Source organism: Archocentrus centrarchus, chromosome 19, assembly GCF_007364275.1.
Source record: "Archocentrus centrarchus isolate MPI-CPG fArcCen1 chromosome 19, fArcCen1, whole genome shotgun sequence".
Taxonomy (NCBI): Eukaryota; Metazoa; Chordata; class Actinopteri; order Cichliformes; family Cichlidae; genus Archocentrus; species Archocentrus centrarchus.
In genome coordinates this window covers 7,226,575-7,246,983 of record NC_044364.1, presented here as the reverse complement: position 1 = coordinate 7,246,983, position 20,409 = coordinate 7,226,575, and the positions used below count along the sequence as shown (strand labels likewise).

Here is a 20,409-nt window from a genome sequence, read left to right as displayed (position 1 = left end):
GTTTGACTAGACAAAATACCCAGTTGAGATATCTCTAATTACATTCTGACTAGTCGAAACGACGTCAGATTTACCATGAAGGTTGAATGGAGGCTTCAATTCAAGATATCTTCAATGAATTACTGACTATTTGAAACACATATTTCAGTTATCTACAATTGAATTATGACTAGTCATAAAGTGAATTCGAGATATCTTGTTTTTTATACTGACTAGTGACAGGTAATGGGGTTTGTTTGTGAAGGAGAACACCTAAAACACTTTATTTAAAAAGTAAGACATTTACTATATTAAAGAATCAGAAGATGTCACACATGCATGTGTGGGACTCAGAGGAAGAGACAGGCCTGTGTGTGCATTCTCTCTCCCTCCCTGAGCCCGTGTTCCAGTCTAACCATAACATCTTTATTCTGCCACTTATCTATATGTAAACAATCTGGATGCTGTGAGTTGGCCTTCGACATTCTGGTCTTGTCCAAGCTAGTTTTTCATGACCCAGATTTCTTTCGTCAGCGGTGGAGTCATACAGCACGTCTTCTTCCTGATGTTTTAATTTGTCATACAGAGCAATCTTGTCCAGATTAATAACAGAACATGGTGACATTGGTGATGTTTTAATTGTACGTACTGTGGCTGAACCTCCAAGATAAGATGAACTGAGACAGAGAGGTTAGTCAGCACTTTCTGTCTGTTGTTCTGTGTCTAATGTATTATTTAATTGTTTATTACTTAATTGATCCACTGTTTATTAATTACCTTCCTGGAGTTTACTTTTAAACATTTGTCTTTTTATTCATTGAGTAAAAAAAATCTCTAACACTAGTCATAATTCTAATTAAAGATATCTTAAATGTAATTACGGGTAGTCAGATGAATGGATTTTATGTTGAAAACAGCCTGACATATACAGATGAACACAATGACGCTGATGAGACAAGGGGAAGTAAAACTAAACACACTGCACAAGAAACAAGACACGACAAGTAAGAAGTGGAAACGAAGACCAAGACTAAGACAAAAGAACATTAAACAAACACAAAAACACTGGGCACTGCTCAGGACTATGACATATTTACATGTGTAAAATCAATGAAATGACCTAATACTGTGGTTAAACTGTTTTAATACAATTCATCAGACATAAAATGGAAGAAAAGTAGTGTTATTAGTTTGGATTTATTATGTAGCTTTATGTGAAAAATAGAATACTTTTATTCCATAATTAATGTAATAAAATTATATACCACCTATTTAAAAAGTCAAAATATTGTTGGGTTTATAATGATAACAATCCAGTGTTCATGCTTAATTTATCAACCCCTCATTATCCATTGAGTATATATTGTCTGCGTTTTCCCTTGTTCTTTGTTGCCTTGTCATGAGTGGTTTCATTGGTGGTGTGTTTGTCTGTTCCTTGTTTTGCATGCAGAGTCTTGGTTTTTGGTTTATCTGCCCAAGTTCTGCTCCTTGGAGGATTTTTGTATGGTGCCTGAGAATTCAGCAATAAAGCCACTTTAAGTTTATGTCTGTCTGCACAGTCCTGCATTTGGGTCCTAACTGCCTGCCAGACCATTCGCCTTGACAGATCTGTCTTAAAGATACGTTTTTAATGTCAGTGACAGTTTTTACCTGGATAAATAAAGGATATATAAAAGTCACTTTCCAAAAACTGAGTGTGTCCAAACTTTTGACTGCTACTGTATGTTTCACAGATTATAGGCCAAAAAGTCAACAATTTCCTACAGTTTAAATATAGCTAATTATTTTTTTGTCAAATACCAGAAATCCCTTTTTGGCACACCTGTTCCTGCACTTATATTTGTGCGAAACTACAAATTTTGCTACTGATCAATGTCAAGTAAATACAGTGCTGGTATTGCCAATACTGATACTGATACCAATGCTTTTAACTAATAAAGGCCAATTATAAAGAGGAGAGCCATGTGTCTTGATTTATGATATGAATCATCAACAATTTGCCAATCTGAACACATTCGGATGACATGTTTGAGGTGTATTTTTTCAGTTTCAATAAAATAATTTAACACCATTCTGCTGAAATAACAGCTATGCTGACCAATAAGACTTTAATATTAATTAATGCTGAAGAACCAACATGAGTCATGACTGAAGTGTTGGAAATATTTTTATCATTCCAATACTGATATTTAAAGTTATTATTCCTACTTCTGTTTATTTGCAACTAAACTGCTTTGAAATGCATATTGTGTGTCTAAAAGTAGTAGGAAGATTGCTCTTATTTGTGTTCAGGGTCCCAGAACCTCTGCTACCCCTCCCTAGCAGTCTGCTGTAGCCAAGCAGGCCCTCTCAGATCACTCTCAAAGCATATTCATCTCCTGCTTTAGACCAGTGTTGAACCTGTTGCTCATTCAAATTCATGCTTAGGGGTCTCAGCTCATAAAACTGCCCTTTTTGGGTTCATGTATAGGACACCAGTCATCCTGTTTGCCCATTTTTTGATTTATACCGTTTATAGGGATAGATCTGTCCAGTAGAACTAGCCATAGGCTATCTTGCCTATGTAGCACAGCCAAAGATTTTGGAAATGCAAATCAAAAAAGTGTAAATCTGTCTAAGAAACAAGTCTAGGGGCACATTGGGCCCCACTTTCTCCCTCATATCTGGTCTGTGTAAGTGTGGGTAGTTGTAAATCCTTCTCCAGGAGTACCATAGGATGGCCACAAGGAGGTTGTTTCTGACAATTACTGTGATGAATTTTTCTTCCTGTCTTGTTCATGTATTGAAGATGCTCCGGGATGTTTGTGCCTTTTTAGATAATGTCAGTAGAATTAATTTCTAAGTTTCTAAGTTACATTAAGTTTCTAATATATGCTTACAAAGTGCAGACTCAGCACAAATCTTAGACAAAGAAAGGGAACGAGTATAAATACCACAGTCGAAGAGGAGAGAAAAGAGAAGAGAAGATGTAGCAACATTCTTTGTCTGTTGCCCATTTTTCCAGCAACTACTAAGGCACAACCTCCCAGGAGGGCTTTTTGCTTTCACTTTTTGCTTTTTGTCTTTTGTTTTTTGTGTTTGTATATTTCTAAGTACTAGTAACTTTTTGCAACAGAGCTTGCTCATCGCCATGGATCATCTGGACAGTTTGATTTTAGTTGGACTCATACTTCATCTCAGCACGGGCTCTCCTCGGTCGGAGGGTGTGATGAGGAAGCCGGGGCATGATCAACAGGTTCTTTCTTCTTGTCTGTTACTCTGTGTGTGTAACTCAGTCTTCACTATGCTACTGTCTCTGTGTCTTTTTAACTATTTGTGTGCTACTAAGATGTCTAATAAACAGCCTGCATCTGAACCTGCTCAACACTGTGATTTGTTGGTAACTATGGTTTTAATTGGATTTTAATTTGCAGTCAAAAAAGAATATGGAGCCCCTAAAATGTAACCTATAAAAGCATCACTTTCACCACTATATGAGCTACCTGGATAGTCTTTGCCTCTCTGAAAGGACACTGGCAGTGTGCTCTGTCTTCATGCCGGGGTCTGGGTCTGTTCTGGGACAAAGTTTTTTCTTTTTTTGTGGTCTTTCATGTCTTTATAACCAACAATCAACTGGCGATGTTGCCACAGGAGAGATTTCCTTCCAACACACATCACTGTTTGCTGTGTTTTCATTTACAGCTGGCCTGTTCAGTAACCACAATTTTTGAATTTATCAGTGGGAGAATAACAGTCTTCGTTGGACCACTTTTGAGAGATACTGACCACTGTGTTTGACAGTATATTTGATAACCAGTGCTCAAGAAGATGTGACTTTTTTTTTTTTTAGTTAATCTGATATTAGTTTTGTTTTGTTTTGTTTTTTACTGGTTATCAGTGAGTGGAAAAATATTATGTCAGACCAACACTTTTTCTAACACAGCCAGGCAATATTTTTAGCTTTCAGTCCTCACCATTATTTTATTTTGTTGCTCATGTTGAAGGACCTCATGTTCATCTCTGAGACGCCCTTTTTGACTAAATGGCAATATTTGGGGAATGATGATGATTTTAAAATATTTAATGAATCACAAAATTAATAATCATTAACAAATAAGTGTCGATATATGTGCTGATGTCATCACAACATGAGTCTGAGCAGAGTGAGAAAAACAGGAATAACTGAGAAAGAACTAAAAAATTAATTGCAGTGTTAACAATCTTGATGCAACAAAACTGAAAAACAATTCATCCTTTTAGTCTATTTTAAAAAAGTGTGCTATAAATCCTAGCATGCATACATATATCCTCCTCACTTTCCAGTAATCAGACTGCATGCAATGCACAAATAGAGGGACATTGCATTTTTACCACCATATACTTTATTTTTATTTCATAATGACCAACAATCTTTTTTACAAAATGACACACTTTGAATATTCATAGTGCAACTTTGGTACAACACACAGAGTGTCCAAAAATAAAGTCAAAAAGTAAGGTAGGTAGGTAGACAAAAAATGTTTACTTTCCACTGAAAATGTTTTTAAAAAAACAACAACAACAACAACAACAAAAAACTATAAATACACGAGTGCTTTTTGATGATTCAAATGTTTTTCTTTTTTGTTTTTTTTTTGTTTTTTTTCTTATCTATGGTTTTGGTGGGAGTGTGTGAGGGGGTGTATTGTTTACATGTTGATCTGACTTTATGTTTTTTTTTTTTCAGGCTACATCTATAGGTTGAAACATTGACTCGATAAAGGGTGTGCTAAAGGTCAAATGTCTTCTCTTCAGTCCCTGTTAGTCCTGAGATACTGGAGCTGCTGTGTGATGATCAGGCGATGATACATTTATTTTTCTGTTTAAATTTGTTAATTTCTTCATCATGTTTCTTCTTCATTTCCTCCAATTCTTTCTTAAGACTTTCTTCTTTGTCACTGGAGACTTTGTGCAAAAGTGAATACTCATGTTTGTGTTGCTCTTTCTCTTGCATTAATATCCTATATGTTTCCTTCAGATCCCTTATCTCATCATTGTACTTCTCTAGCAGGGATTCAAAGTCCCTGGTGTATTTGTCTTTGAATTCATTGAGCTCTTCAGCTTGATTTCTGGCATCATCTTCATATTTCTGCTTCACGTCCTTCATTTTTTTCTTGTAGTCATCCTCTAATTCTCGTCTCTTTCTTTCCTCCTGTTCTATCCTGACACAATCATCTTTTATTTTTCTGTTATATGCATCTCTTTCCTTTTCATATTTTTCTTTGAGCTTTTTAATTTTCATATCCTCTGATTCTCGTCTATATGTGTTTTCTTGGTACCTTTTATCCCACCATTCTTTCCTCTCCACCTCCCAGGCCTCTCTCTCTTTTCTCATTTCTTCTCTGGTGAGTTCAAGCTCTCTGATGAGCTCTTCCTTTGATTCAGATTTTATTTGTTTCTCCAAAGTTTCAAGTTTCTGTTTCCACAGTTGTTGTTGAATTTCTTCCTGTCCTCTCTTCTTTCTGTCTTCTTCTTCTCTGATTTTCTCTTCTCTCTCTCTCTTCTCTCGCTCCTGGTAAATGTAGTCCTCCATCTGCTTGAGCTGGTTCATACTCTGCTCTTTCTCAGATTCAATTTTGGAGATCTGTTCTTCCATTTCTCTTGTTTTTATTTGCATTTCTTCTTTGAGCTTCTCCCTCTCCCTCTTAATGGCTTCATCTTTCTCTTTCAGCAGCCTCTCCATCTCCTTCTGTATCGCTGCCTCAGCCTCTTGGAACATCTCAGTAGTGTAGTAGCTACCACCACTCTCATGCAACATGGCTTCAACTTTTTTCAGCAGCTCTCTGACTTGTGTGCGGTTTTTCTGATCTTTGTTGTTGAAGACGTGATATCTGCCTCCACATTCTTTAATCAGACTTTGTACAAACTCAGCACAGTCTTCCTTTATATAACTTTCGATGGATCTGTCTTCAAGCTCATCTCCTCTTGTGAAGGTAACAATGATGAAGTTTCCTGACTTCTTGCCAAAAATCTCTTTGATCTTTTTCACAGCTTCTTTTTCCTCCTCTGTAAAGCGGCCAATCGGCAGCACCAGTAGGAGCACATGAGGTCCAGGAGACAACATGCTGATACACTGCAGAAGCTCCCGTCGAACTTCAGAATCAGACAGAGTCGTGTCAAACAATCCGGGGGTGTCAATGAGAACAACAGGACATCCATCAATCTCTCCTGCTGCTTTCTGACATTTTCTGGTCACAGATTTCTGACTGACTCTGGATAAAAACTCTTTTTTACCCAAAATGGTGTTTGCAGTTGCACTTTTTCCACTGCCAGTTTTCCCAAGCAGCACCATCCTGATGGACTGTTCAGTTTGATTTCCATCATCAGCTCCAGTCTCACTCCTGCGTTTAACTTCCTGCAGTTCAGCTTTAAGTATTGTTACCTTCTCCATTTGAGCTTTGGTGAACATGTCCTTTGTGAAGCATTTGGATCCTTCATTTTTCATCTTTTCCACTTTATCCAGCAGCTCCACAATGCTTTGCTTTTGCTTGATGTTGAGAAGAACATATCTTCCTCTACAAACCAGACAGAGCTTCTGGATGTCTTTGTCCTCTCTTACAAACTTAACAACAGCTGGATCTGTAGGATCTGACTCCACAGTGAACAGAATCATGGTGAAGTCATTGACCTGAGAGCTGAATGTGTTTTGGATGGTCTCTAACTCTCCCTTGTCCTCATCAGTGAGGGGAGCCACAGGTATGACCAGGATGAAGGCATGGACACCCTCAGGACCACAGAGGGAGAGACACCTGAGTGATTCCTCCATCACTGCCTCCTGAGGTTTTCCATACAAGGCAGGAAGCTCCACCAGGGAAACCTGACGTCCACACACCTCTCCCTGATGTTTAACACACTCTGATGAGTTGCAGACTGAATGAAGCGCTGTCTGGCCTAAAATGGCCTTTGCTGCTGACGTCTTCCCTGCTCCTCTCCTCCCACACAGAACCAGGTTCAAAGCTGGTCTGATGTGTTCAGGCTGTGATCTGGTGGCCTCTTCAGTGACTGTGAGGAATTTTCCTTTGTTCTCATGAACAATGTCCTCGATCTTCTCCATTAACTGTTTATGATCATTTTCATACATGTTGTAGTGTCGACCTTCACAATCTCTAAGCAGTGAATTAACAGAAAAAATTGTCTCCTCCTCATGTGTGATGATGACCATGGAGTGTTTAAAGGCATGTTGACTAAACAAACTCAGCATGAAATTCAGAGTTTTTCTGCTCCGTACAGTGAAATCAGAAGGCTTCACTAACAGCAGCAGAACATTTGGTCCAGGAGGACAGAGACTCACACAGGTCTTCATCTCTCTCACTGTTTGCACAGACTGATCTAAGAAGTCGGGAGTTTTCACTACTGTTAATGTCTTTCCTCTAAACTCTCCATGGAAAACTTGTTTGCCTGGAGAAAATCTTGTAAAATCATATTTTTTCTTCACAATAAAGTTACAGAGTTCTGTCTTTTTTGCTGAGTTCCCTCCAAACAGCAAAACAGCAAGTCTGCGTCCTGTAAAGGAACAAAGATACAAACAGCAAATTACTCTCAAAGGTTCCTGTAAGCCTGACTGAGCCTAACATCTGATCCCAAAAGCCTTTTCCAATACAGAAATTAGTACACGGTCCTCATAGTAACCACATTTAAAGTCTTTTGAATAGTTTGTATTCTACACATTTATTCAGACAGATTCATGATCAATAAATGCTGCTTCCTGACTGTGGTAGATAGTATCAAGCAATCAATATTGTTGTACTGCTCTTCTGAGCACTTCTTAGAAGGTGTCCTAATTTTATGTTAAAATATCTGTTGGTTGATTACCCATCACCAGTTTTTCCGTCTGTATCAGGATCTTAGCTCTGTCATTCTCGACCACCTTTGGGGGCGTATCCCATTTTGACCTCGGGACTTCCAGGCCATGCTCGGCACAGATGTTCCTGTATACTATGTTCCTGTTATGGCGTTTCATGTATGCATCTCTGCACACCTGGAGTCTTGCCTGGTGTGGTAGACCTCAGCCTCTATCAATCTTATGCTCAGAGTTTGTTCCTGTGCTGCCATGATTAGTGCCTCTGTGCTGTCTTTCAGCTCAGCTTTATCCAACCATTGGTAGGATTTTTCAATATATTTTTGATAGTTTTGACCTATGTAATTTTTTTTAAAAACTTACCAGCAGGCTGATGATAATCCAGAGTAACAGAAGCTTCTTTCCTTTGTTCAGTGCTGGTGTGATGACAGATCACATGGTTTCCATTGTTCCTTTTTACAATGCATTTTATGTTTTCTATTAACTCCTGAAGTTTGAGGTCATTAAGCTTCAGTGACATGTTTTTACATCTTCTGATTATTTCCTGTATGGGTGCATAATACATAAAAGTGTCCCCTAAACCTGGATGGCTCACTCTGGGTGGTGATATCAGAAGCAGTGAATGATCAAATGATTGCTCACTGAAGAGCTGAAGGACTCTGCAGAGTCTTATTTTTTGATGCTCAGTGAAATTTTCAGGCCATAGAACCAACAGGAACACATGAGGTCCAGGAGCAGAGAGCCTCACACAGGTTTCTACATGTTCCTTTATTTTGTCTTCAGAGATGTTGGGATGAAGCAGATCAGGTGAATTGATGAGAACTATTTCTCTCTCTTGAATTCGCCCCCTTACTCTGACACAATGGTCCAATTCTTCCTCTGGGTTGAACTTGATCTCTCTCAGCAGGAAGTTCCCCACTGAACTCCTCTCAAACAAACTGTTCCCCAGCAGAACAACCCTGAGCTCTGACACTGAAAGAAAGGCAAATGCAAACACTGATCAAATAAAGTTAATACAGGTAGCAACAATATTATATAATAGGTGCAAAATTACTAATTTTTTCAATTGTAACCATTGAGTTTTAACTTTTGACAAATCATACATATAAAAATGTAAATATGTGAGAGGCAGTGATTGTAAAATCAGTCAGAACCTCCTCAGAATCAGCTGATTTTTTAACAGTAACGGTATGTTTAATGAAGCCATACAAATTTTAACCTTCATACTATGAATATTTCTGAGTTAAAGGCCTGTGAAATATATAGTAGTGGGACAAATCATCCTCTTGTTAAAACAAGTGTTGTTTTTTCCAGCATTTTTGGACACTCATTAAATCATATGTACATGTGCGAAATCCACATTAAATTTTCAAGGCTGAAAAATACATTAAAGCTCTGTTTAAAAACTACAGATAAATCCATTTTTCATCTGCGCCAAGCGTCACAATCAAAAGACCAATATTTTTCATTGAGCACAAATTTTTTTCTATAACTTCATTTGAGCATCATTGTCATCATAGTTTCAATAACCTGCACCAAAGGAATGTTTCTGTGAAACAGAAACAGAAACAAGCACTGGTATTCTGGATGTTTCTGATAATTCACTGGAGGAAAATTCAGAATGTAGGTAGTAGGAAACCACTGATATGCTGTAACTTATTATTCAGAGATGGTGAGATAAAGCAGAACCCATGAATTACAGGTTTTGCATTATTCCAACATAATCAGGTTGTGGGGTAGAACTGTGTTCTTTATTTCTGTGATGAGAAGCAGATATTATTAATGTAAAACATGCATCCCACTTCCTGTGGGCACCTGCCCCGCCCTAATGTGTTCACAGTTTGCATCAAACACAATCTTGTCTTCAAGGACTCACTGTTGGGTGGCAGAAGTCCATAACTGCTCCTGCGACTTCTGGAAAAAGTGTGTTGAGGGACTGCAAGGATAAAGAAAAACATAATTTCTCTTTCGTTATTATTATTATTATTATTTATTAGTTGTACACTGGGATGTAATATGTTACAGTGCAGTAACTATATCTGTGTGCGGATAAGCAAATCACTTCTAATGTCAACAGCTGACTCCAACAGAAACTATAAGAGCTAATTGTGTGGCATGCATGGATCACAGAGACTATTAACTGTGACTTTTAATTTTTAGAAAATGCATTCTTACAAATGTTATTGGTGAAATACGTCATTAAAGCTTACTGCATGCAACACACAGCATGTAACCTGGTAAAGACATTCAGATTTCCATTTGCAACAATTTTCATCAGTCTGGAGAAACTAAGAGTCATTATCAAATCTGAGTAATGTAAAAAGTAAAAGCGTGACAGGACTCACCAAATGCTGCAGCCATTCTGTCATTCAACTGTAGAACTCAGTGACTGTTGAGTTAAAAAGACAGAAAACAGTTTATCATACTTTTCTTTTGTCTCCGTGTCTGGATATCAATCTCAGATAGCTAAGGGCTTTTGCTGTGCATAGATGCTTGCAAGTTTTTAATATGTTTTTCACAACAAAGTGCACAAAAATACCTGTCTCCATAAGCATGGCTGTCTATCTTTAAAACTTGGCAAAGAAACCCTTGTTCTTTTCTGGAGGTTTCAGTGGTGGTGTGATGACAGATCACACGGTTTCCATTGTTCCTTTCTACAACACATTTTATGCTTTCTATTAACTCCTGATTGTTGAGGTTATTGAGCCTCAGTGACACGTTTCTATATCATACAATAATTTCCTTTCAGGAAGTAATTTAACACCATCCTGGAAAGCTGCTTCTCTCTGCCATCTCTGGTCGCATTGTTTCAGATTTGTTTTACTTCAGATCACACCTGCTGTTATTGCTACGTGTGGCTGAGTGTGGTCACATGTGCCATTAACTGCAGCTGTAACCACACCCAACAGTAATGTGTCCCTGAATGTCACTGCAGTAAGGTGAAAAATTAAACAACCATTGTAGTATCTGTAACCAGGGATGTTGTTGGCTGAGGTCAGCTCAGTCTAAAGGTAACCGGTAACAGGGGTGTGTCAACAGGGGCTCTGGATTTTGATGAAGCTCATGCATAAGTTCAGTAAGGAAGATCTGTATTCACTTGTCTGCCTGCTTTCTTGGGTGTTCGGGCTCCTAGTCTATTCTGCACATCATTTCCTCTTTCCCACAGTGACATCGTTACTCTAGGCCAGGGATCCTCAAATCCAGGCCTCATGGGCCGGGGTCCTGCAGGTTTTAGATGTGTCCCTGATCCAACACACCAGAGTCCTGCTAATGACTTCTATATTTGACTGAAAAAGAATGTGCCAGCACTTCATGTCATACGCATGGCATGCAGTTCTGACCCAGATTAATCTGTAAAACTGAAATGGTTTTATTAAATTTAATAATTGGACTCCCTATTCCGTTGTGTTGTCTCATTCCTGTTCGATAAACAAACATGCCGAAACCTGGGGGGAAAAAGCTGGTAGCAGGTTTCTTCAAGCGCTGTAAATGATACATAATTATATGGGTTTGCGTATTTAATCCCTTTGTATGTGATAGGCCCCGGTGATGGAGGATACGCCAGTACAATTGTCTCTTATATGTTATTATTCCTCCGTTTAGGCTCAGATCGCTTGATGTTTGACGGAAATGCAAACATTTCTTAGACGTGTTAAACCTAAAGGAACGAGTCTGTTTGAAAATGTAGGGAGTAGAAAGTACAGATATTTGTGTAAAAATGTAGGGAGTAAAAGTAAAAAGTAGTCAGAAAAATAAATATTCAAGTAAAGTACAGATACCTTAAAAATGTACTTAAGTACAGTAACGAAGTATTTATACTTCGTTGCTTCCCACCCCTAAGCAGAGGTGGCAAAAGTACTAACATTCTGTACTTAAGTAGAAGTACAAGTACTTGGGTTAAAAAATACTTTGGTAAAAGTCGAAGTACTGGTTCAACTTCTTTACTTAAGTAAAAGTAAAAAAGTACAGGCTCTGAAATTTACTCAAAGAAGAAAGTAAAAGTAGCTCTTTGGAGGACGTTTCTACCTGCTATTTTTGTGTAAAGCTAACTGAACCTTATTATATATTATTGTAATAATATAAAATAATGCATGAGAACACAAACGTTATTCCAATCTAAATTTTAATTCTAATGAATGCACTCAGCTTGAATCACAAACTGTGAGAGGGAATTTAAACACAGCTCTGTTCTCTGTGTCCTCCATAGCAGAGGGTGACTGTGCCTCCACCTAAACACCAACATGAGGATACTCAGGGGTTACAGTGGGATTCAGAAGGTGGAGGAACCCTAAGATCAGCTGTAGTGGCTCTGCATGGGGAGAAGAATCACAACTTTCTATTGTGAGCTCCAGTAAATGATGTTGGTGTGCAGGCTGTGATCAGCTGACCTGCTGCTGCTGCTCTGAGGTTTACTGCTCTGTGTGGATGAACTGAACTCACAAAGATGTAACCCAGTATTTCACAGCTCTCTGAGCTGATCTCCATCCCCTACACTGACAGCATACAGGCTGTAGAAATGTTGGATTCAGTGAATGAATCTCAGCATCAGCAGCTTTGATTCAAACTCATCTCTGCTGCACTGATGTAACCTGTAACTCTGATAATGAACACAAAGTGCACCAACACAGAGCTTTACTGTAAATACAGTACAACTAGATAACCTGTTTATTACGTACTAAACTGCAGTATTTTCATCCAATCTTTGAATAACACAAAGTCAGCATACTTCAGTTTATTTTCCAGTCCTTACCTTTAATTCTAACCTCTTCTTCCTCTCCTGTCCTCTTTCTCCATCTCTGAGTGAACTTCTCTCTCTTTGCTCTCCCTGAAATACAGCAGCTCTTCTTTTAGCTAGCAGACACACTGTGTGACAAACTGCACACACTTTGTGTGTTTGCTGATATTTTTTGAGCATTTAGAAACGTTGCATTTACCTGCCACACGTTACTCCCTTCATGCTCGCTCCTCTTCAGTAGCGCTAGCTAAGCTGTTTATGTCCTGCGAGCATAACTTACGGATTCGGTCCGGCCCGCTGTGACCCCTGATTATAGCGCTATAAATGAGACATTAATTACATGGGTTTGTGTATTTAATCCCTTTGTACGAGATAAGCTGAAGATGATGGAGGATACGCAGTACGATTGTCTCTTATATGTTAATATTCCTCCGTTTAGGCTCAGTTCGCTTGATGACTGACGGCGCACTGACCGGAAACGCAAACTTCTCCCTGACGTGTTAAAAAGTAACGAGTCTGTTTTGAAAATGTAAGAAGTAGAAAGTACCGATACTTGTGTAAAAATGTAGGGAGTAAAAGTAAAAAGTACTCAGAAAAATAAATACTCAAGTAAAGTACAGATACCTTAAAAATCTACTTAAGTACAGTAACGAAGTATTTGTACTTCGTTACTTCCCACCTCTGCCCCTAAGTAGGTGTGGCCATGCAGGGCCCACAACAGGGCCCCCATGACGGTTTACTACTGGACTCCACATGGGCTGTGGGCCCTGTGTAACCACAACAATGCTGAGTACCCCTCTACATCACTGCTGCAAACTCAAAAATAAAACTTCCAGCTTTGCAAAGACAAGAATTTTTAGAGGTCAAGTTCTTCTAATATCTGTGAGGCAGTTCCCACCCAACTGGAGGCTGGGCTTGATGAGTTTGCCTCTTTTTAAATTAAACAAGGTAATAAGAAGTGTGTATGTATGAATATACAATGAAAATGATCTACCCTCAGTGTTCATGTTTTAGTTTGTTCTTATTGTCTCCTTTTTGTGTGCTGTTATTCATCAACCACAAAGATGTAATAAAAATCACATTCATTTTATATCTGCCTGCAGGTCAAAGGTTTGATAAATGTGACTATGAGTTAATGATTAAAAAGGCCTTTTCTGAATATTCTCAGCCATCAGTTTCATACACCTCTATAATCTGAGACCAAGGCAGGTGAACCTTTTCAAGATTATTGAAGAAATTTCACATTACATCAATAAACTTTCAGTCGTTGCTGATTACTGCAGATTCCACAACATGATGATGGTGTGTTGTCTGTCAGATATGTGGGTGAATAACAGCAGTTTTGTTCAGACTGATGTCCCTAAACCGATGAAAAAATTAAAGCCATCCAGAATTATGATGTCCAACAAAGGAAATGTAAAAACAACAAATATGTAGAAGCATCTGAAATGTTTCTGAGAAATAAATAAATTTTCATTTTACTGGCTATCAAAATGAATAGAAGCTGCACCGCTAAACTGAAGATCAACAAAATTAAATTTATTAAATGCTTATTTGATGGTTTACAGTTAAACATTATCCTTCTCCACGGATTGTTTTGTTGCTACTAACATTTTAGCTGCGATCAAATTCACAGTTCCTTGGACTTCAGACTCTAGACTCTTGAACAGGTGGCTTCAGCGCTTCACTTTGTTGGAATTCTAACAAATATTAAACTGACAAGGTTTTCAACAGTAAATAAATCACTTCACTGGGTTTTCCTCTTTCAGTGAAGCTTTGCAAGCAGAACCAGAGATCCTGCAGTCTGTGTGAGAACTGATTTTATTTTTTATTATTGATTGGATCATCATGCAGATCTTACCTGATCTGTGTGTCTGTGATATCACTGTGCTGGTATCAGAATTCAGACAGTCATTCATTGGGTCTTTTTGCTGAAAAGAGTCCTGCATCTGATCAGCAGGCTTTAACAGCCAGAACACACCTGAAACAGATAAATCAGCTCACAGTCACGTGTTTAAAAAAATCAATCTTTAGACGTGTGTGTTGGTTATTTTTGAATACTACTTACTGCGTGAACAAGTTACTGCTTCATGGTTTTTCTATATAATGCATGTGACACCTCTCCAAAGTGAACGCTCACCTGTAACTCTTTCTCAGCAGAGTGGGCAGGTTTCTACACTGCTGACATCAACGTGACATCACTGAGACACCTGAGTCAATGTTTAACCTGCAACACTTAAAAAAAACTGACTTTAGTTTGGAAACATTTATGCGCTGAATAATGAGAAGGTTTTTATTAGAGGAGCAGCCTGTAGTAAAAATACCACTTCTGATTCACTCTGAGCTTAATGTGTGTTCATCAGGCTTCTGTCAGGTCTCACAAAAGGCTCAAAGTGAGCAAACATGCAGCAACTCCATTTTCATTTTTATCCTCCCGTCTGATAAAACGAGGGGATATGTTGTTATACTGTCCATATGTTTGTGAGGTTTTATTTTTCTGGTCTAAGGACTTCAAAACCACAATGATTAGAGCCATGAAATTTGGCATGTGTTCTTTACTCTTCAAAGGTGAACAGCATGATATTCATATTCCTGGATGTTTAGTATCCTTTGTATACTTTGGTTGTAACTTGTATTTATCTTAACTGGATAGTAAACAACATGGAGGATTTCAGGCCTCCAAATTAGGGCAAAATAGTTTTGCAGAAGATAATAAAAGATGTCTGCTTTATGAAATGGGGCTGTAATGTTATCCTGACTTCTACATTTATATTTTTATTGCTGGTGAGAAGACGTCTCCATTGCTGATGGGTCTTGTTTCGGGGGAAGTTGTATTATGGGCTGGAAATGTACTAAGTTGCATTCAGCAACTGATTCAATCCAGCTGCAGCGCTCCATGCTTCTTCTTTAGCCACTCCTTTGTTGCCTTGGCGGTATGAACCATCCACGACAAACACATTAAATCTATACAAAGCTGTAATACAAAGCAGAGCATGTCAAATCTCACAAAAATGAGCCAAACATTTACAGCTAAACTTTAAAATTTGCATATTTACTAACAAAAGAACTTCCACTGACCTTAAAAGTGACAATCAGGAGTTTTCAAATATCACAATATGACCAAAAATGACCCACTGAAGATACAACCTTTCTCCTTAATAGTGAGTTAGTGTCCTAAGAGTATATACTTTATACATTTTTAAGATTAAATACTTGGAAAGACCCTGACAGTCTTATGAATATTGTTTCAACAATAAACAGTGCTCCCTCTAGAGGTTGGAAGCAGAATAGTAGGTAATTTTAGCCATTGCTGCAAAAAACTAGACAGGACCTCACATAAAACTAAATGCAGTCAAATCCTGAAATAACAATATAAAATACATGGTCTACTGTGTGCATATTAAACTTCTAATGTTCCTGTAGAGTGCAACATGTTTCACTTACAGATAGAAATAATAAATAAATAATAATTAAATAAATAATAATTTCATGGCAGCTGTTCAAACTGCTTCTGCACGTGCTTCCTTTTTTTCCTGATTTCACTTTTATTATAATCATGCAGCTTTCCTGCTGACTTAGTTCTCCCTCTAGCAACAAAATCACTGATGCTGGAGTTCTGCTTTACACACCCAGACAGCATCAGGATGTTGTTCCCAGGAGGCAACAGCAATCACCATTCAGTCCATCTCTGGTTTTCAACAGAGAAACCAAAAGAAAAACAATGTGGAAAGAGCCAAAGAGATGGACAGATGGTGTTTCCATACAGAATCCTTCCTTTTTGCTTTTTTGCCACCTTCCTTCTTCTTCCGCTCATTTCACCCCTGTAGAGTCGTCTTCCCAGGCATCATGTCACAGGGCGACCTGCACCCAAAGGCCCATATCAGGTCATCCAGGGCACCCTGAATGCTTACAGTACAGAGTTTCAGTACAGTCAACGTTTTATTTTACTGGACTTAGCAGAACATATGAGGATGTGATACAGTGGCAGAGGTGAAAGCCTTCTCACTGGCACAAAATGTGAGCTTGTTCCAGTCTATTTCACATTCTATTTTCACATTGGAGCGATGATGGATGTGTCCCGTCCGAGCTTCCCATAATCCAATATGTCGACAGCTTCTGCATCCAAATGACAGATGTATGATACTTCTTTGGTTTTGTGCCTTCTGACTGATTTTATTATCTTATCTAGTTTATTTATTCTCTAAATTAGCAGGGGAGTGCTTACAGTCAAGCTGGCCAACTCTTTCTTCCAGGTAACAGAGAAATAGCTTCATGGCACAATTCCCATCATCAACCTCGTCTAACAGGCATCAAGATGTGAAGCAAATTATAGAGGTGAATAAAATCTGTGTTAAGCTCGAGCTGCTGGGAACAAGTATAACGTTGACTTGACACGTGCAGCTGGAAACAGCATGAAATTCATAATTGACTAGTTTGGACTGGCTGCAGGTCACCGCTCCAATTGAGTTGTAACGGGCACAGTACATGCCAAAAAGAACTGTGCAACTATCCTTTTACACTGTAGGCGCAGAATCATCATATCCAGCCGGCAGACGGCAAGTGACACCAAACAATCCGTGAGAGGAGGGTAATTGGAGATCATTGGGCTTATTCTGAGCGTGCCAAGTACACAGAGCTCAAGGCCCGAAGAGAAACATATGGAGCTCCGGTCTCTAAAGCCACTGTCTGGCACCCGTGGAATGGGGCATGGCAAAGCATTATGGGTAACATACAGCAACATCCAGTAAGAGTGCTGGTGGTGCTCTTTGCAGCCTTTATTTGGACACAGCTTGGTCTCACAGCTGCAGATGGGAGAAGCTGAGAAGGAGTGAAGCGTTACATTAAAATAACCCCATAAAGCATAATGAATATGTCACCTTGTGTGGTTTGAGCAGTAATAAAGCAGAATCAAAAGCCGGTGTGCACCTCTGCATCTGTGAAATGAATGACTAAGCTGTTTCAGATCAGCACTGAGTACAGTGCTTTGTAGAGAGGAAATATTTTAATAGTGGCTTTAATATGAACACATGAATGTGTAACCTATCTCAGATCGTTGGGCCTGTGATGACAGCGGTACACCTGCTCTTCTCCAGTCCAGATCTCTGAGAGCCCTGCCAGTCTGTCTGAACTAGCATAACTGCAGCCAGTGCCAGGGGGGGCTGCCATATTGGGAAAAGTGTGACTGTCACTGAACTGTGTGTTTGAATTTAAAAAAAGGGAAAGACATATACAGGAACAGAGAGAGTTGTGTGAGGAGGGTGATTCTTTCTCAGTTGGATGATTTGGCTGCATAGGGAAGAGGTGGGGTTGGGTGGGCTCTCTCTTTACTCATTAGTCTAAAAAAAATGTTTGCACACTAATGTGTTACTACCTCAAGAATGACTTGCACAGGATGGAAAATGTCTAATTGACTCATAATTCATACTTAACTTAGATATAATTTTAAGACACAAGCCCACGATTATTCTGCTTCCTTGGAATTACTAATCAGAATAGCTGGCCTTTAAGTGGGGCTCTGACCACTCATTTAAGCTCCCAAACTGTATGTAAAACACTCCTCCTAAAACTGTGGGGCTCAGAGTCACCAAAGTTTAGACAAGGACAACCAGGTGAAAATATGAAGTGAAAAAAGTTAAATGACTTTATTTAAGCAAAATAACCAAACAAGAGTAAAAGTTACCTTTAACCTTTTTTTTTTTTTTTTTTGTTAATGGATTTTTTTTTTAATGCAGATTTGGGCCTGAACTTTTTGCAGCTTCTAAAGTTGAGTAAGCCAGAAGAGGTTTGACAACCACTGATATAAACCTGCTCCACCTCAACCAGCTGCAGCAGTCAAATGCACACAAATGCCAGTCAGGATAATATGTACTCAAATTCATAGGTTCTGCAAAACATGCAATGGGTAAACATTACAATAAGTAATATATACAATATTCCCCAACACATGGAGATGTTAACAGTAGGCAGTCTAAATGCAGTTGCTGCCCCGGAGCATGAGTGGAGTTAAATCACAATTTTTTGTTTTTAATGCAGGTACAGATCATTACAAACATCGAAAAGGCGAAGGGGGAAAGTCACACTGAATAGAGGGGATGTGTTCTGTCCAGCCTCCTACCACCAGATGGCAGTAGAGTGTAAAAGTTTACCTTAGATGGGGTAATAGTGCTGAATGTTTCACACACTAATGCACAAACTGCGAAGGGTCTTAGCAGAAAAACAAAACAAAACTATGCAACATATAACATTTACGTGAGGAGGAGAGCATCTTTTAACACTAAACCACCACATCAGCTTCAACTAGTGGTGAAAGGCCTGCACCTGTCTGTCACTTCATGGCTGTCCTGTTTCTGCACTTATGCATGTAAACACTTACCTCATCCTGTGCTGTAATCACACTGCTGCTAGGGAGCAGCTAAGCAGGGCAAACTGATACTTAAGCATTAAAACAAAGTGAACATACAGTGTTCACACATGTGAAGAGGAATTTCCTTAAAATGTTAAGGCCACTGGCGGGGCAAAGGCAGCGGGAAAAGTGTTGAAAGGCATGACTGTGACCTCTGACCTGTGCAAACACACTCGCATAGGCACACATTCTTGAACACGCACAGATAACTGTGGGGCTCCTCGACTGGTTTTAAGTGTTTATGAAGGACCTGAGTTTGAGTGCTTGTTGACAGAGCTCTCATTTACACACACACACACACACACACACACACACACACACACACACACACACACACACACACACACACACACACACACACACACACACACACACACGCATAGCCCTGATCAGATAAGAGCAGATCTGTTTCAGCAGCTAATCTTAAATGTGATGAGGTTTACAGAGGCTTGTGGCATTGGAATATACATAACTATCTTTATTTGGAAATCAAGCTCTACCCCGGGCTATATCCACTATCTCACACTATAGGAACAGGAAACAGGACACTACGCTTTGATGCTGAACCCTTTTATATAGTGGCCTGTTTTGCTCTGTAGTTCTCGGTAACTGCTGGTCAGACCCCATAGCAAACAATAAAAGCTGTCCAGAGGAATGTGATTAGGCCTTGTCAGTATATTACCTTTCATTTTATGTTCACTGTCTTTACTGCCATCACCCTCCCGCCTCTCCTTCTACTCCTCTCAGAGACACTGAGGGAGTCCCTGGCACTGCCTCACACCCATCAACCCTCCTCCTCAGTCTCAGTACAGACCCTATCACTTGCACCCTGAGCTGACTGGTATTCATCAGGCCCTGCTCCAGTTGCACAGGAGCAACCACATTTAAGTCAAAAATGTAATGAGTCAGGATTGTCTTCTAGTTAGAGCTAAAACAGATAAGGCATAGAACAGTCAGGACCGAGGACATGGAAATGACTGCAGCTCAGTGTACTATAAAATACATTTAAACTTTGGGGATGAGCAGCTTCCTCGTGGGCCCTGAAAGACCAAACAACATGGCAATGTTGCAGCATTCCACCAACTGCACCACACAAGCACTCTTATGTTTAGAAAATCTTTCTACTTATATGCATGTCCAAACCCAGTTCCTAAAAAGTTGGGACGCTGTGTAAAATGTGAATAAAAACAGAACCCAATGATTTGCAGTTTTCATAAAGCCATATTTTATTAGCTATAGAATATAGAAAACATGTCAAACATGTCATTAAACTAGGAAAATGTATGATTTTAAGAAAAAGTTTTACGCATTTGGAATTTGATCATCAGAACACATTTATTAAAATGGTTGGGACGGGGGTGGCAAAGGGCTGGAAAAGTAAGTGGTACTAAAAAGAGTTCAGGAAGGGCTCAGGAAGACTTCCAAAAATCACTGTCTGTGAACACAGTTCACCGTGACATCCGCAAATGCAGGTTA

General features: G+C 39.1%; 1 protein-coding gene across 1 annotated transcript; it reads right to left on the bottom strand.

The window, feature by feature from the left end:
• Positions 1-4,690: 4,690 nt before the first annotated feature.
• LOC115798701 (GTPase IMAP family member 8-like) lies at positions 4,691-10,246 on the bottom strand. Its single transcript, XM_030755644.1, has 5 exons — positions 10,141-10,246; positions 9,672-9,731; positions 8,187-8,767; positions 8,002-8,009; positions 4,691-6,959 (listed from the first exon to the last, which is right to left on the bottom strand). Exons 1-5 carry the CDS (start codon positions 10,154-10,156, stop codon positions 4,793-4,795), a joined length of 2,832 nt encoding a protein of 943 aa, XP_030611504.1. The 5' UTR covers positions 10,157-10,246; the 3' UTR covers positions 4,691-4,792.
• Positions 10,247-20,409: the final 10,163 nt, after the last annotated feature.

What these genes read in the sequence shown, in the direction of transcription:
- LOC115798701 (XM_030755644.1), bottom strand. An exon ending in TGGACTTCTGCCACCCAACA is followed by an intron (nt 8,768 to 9,671) that starts GTGAGTCCTTGA and finishes CCTTTCTTTCAG; the next exon opens with TGTCAGAGCTCAGGGTTGTT.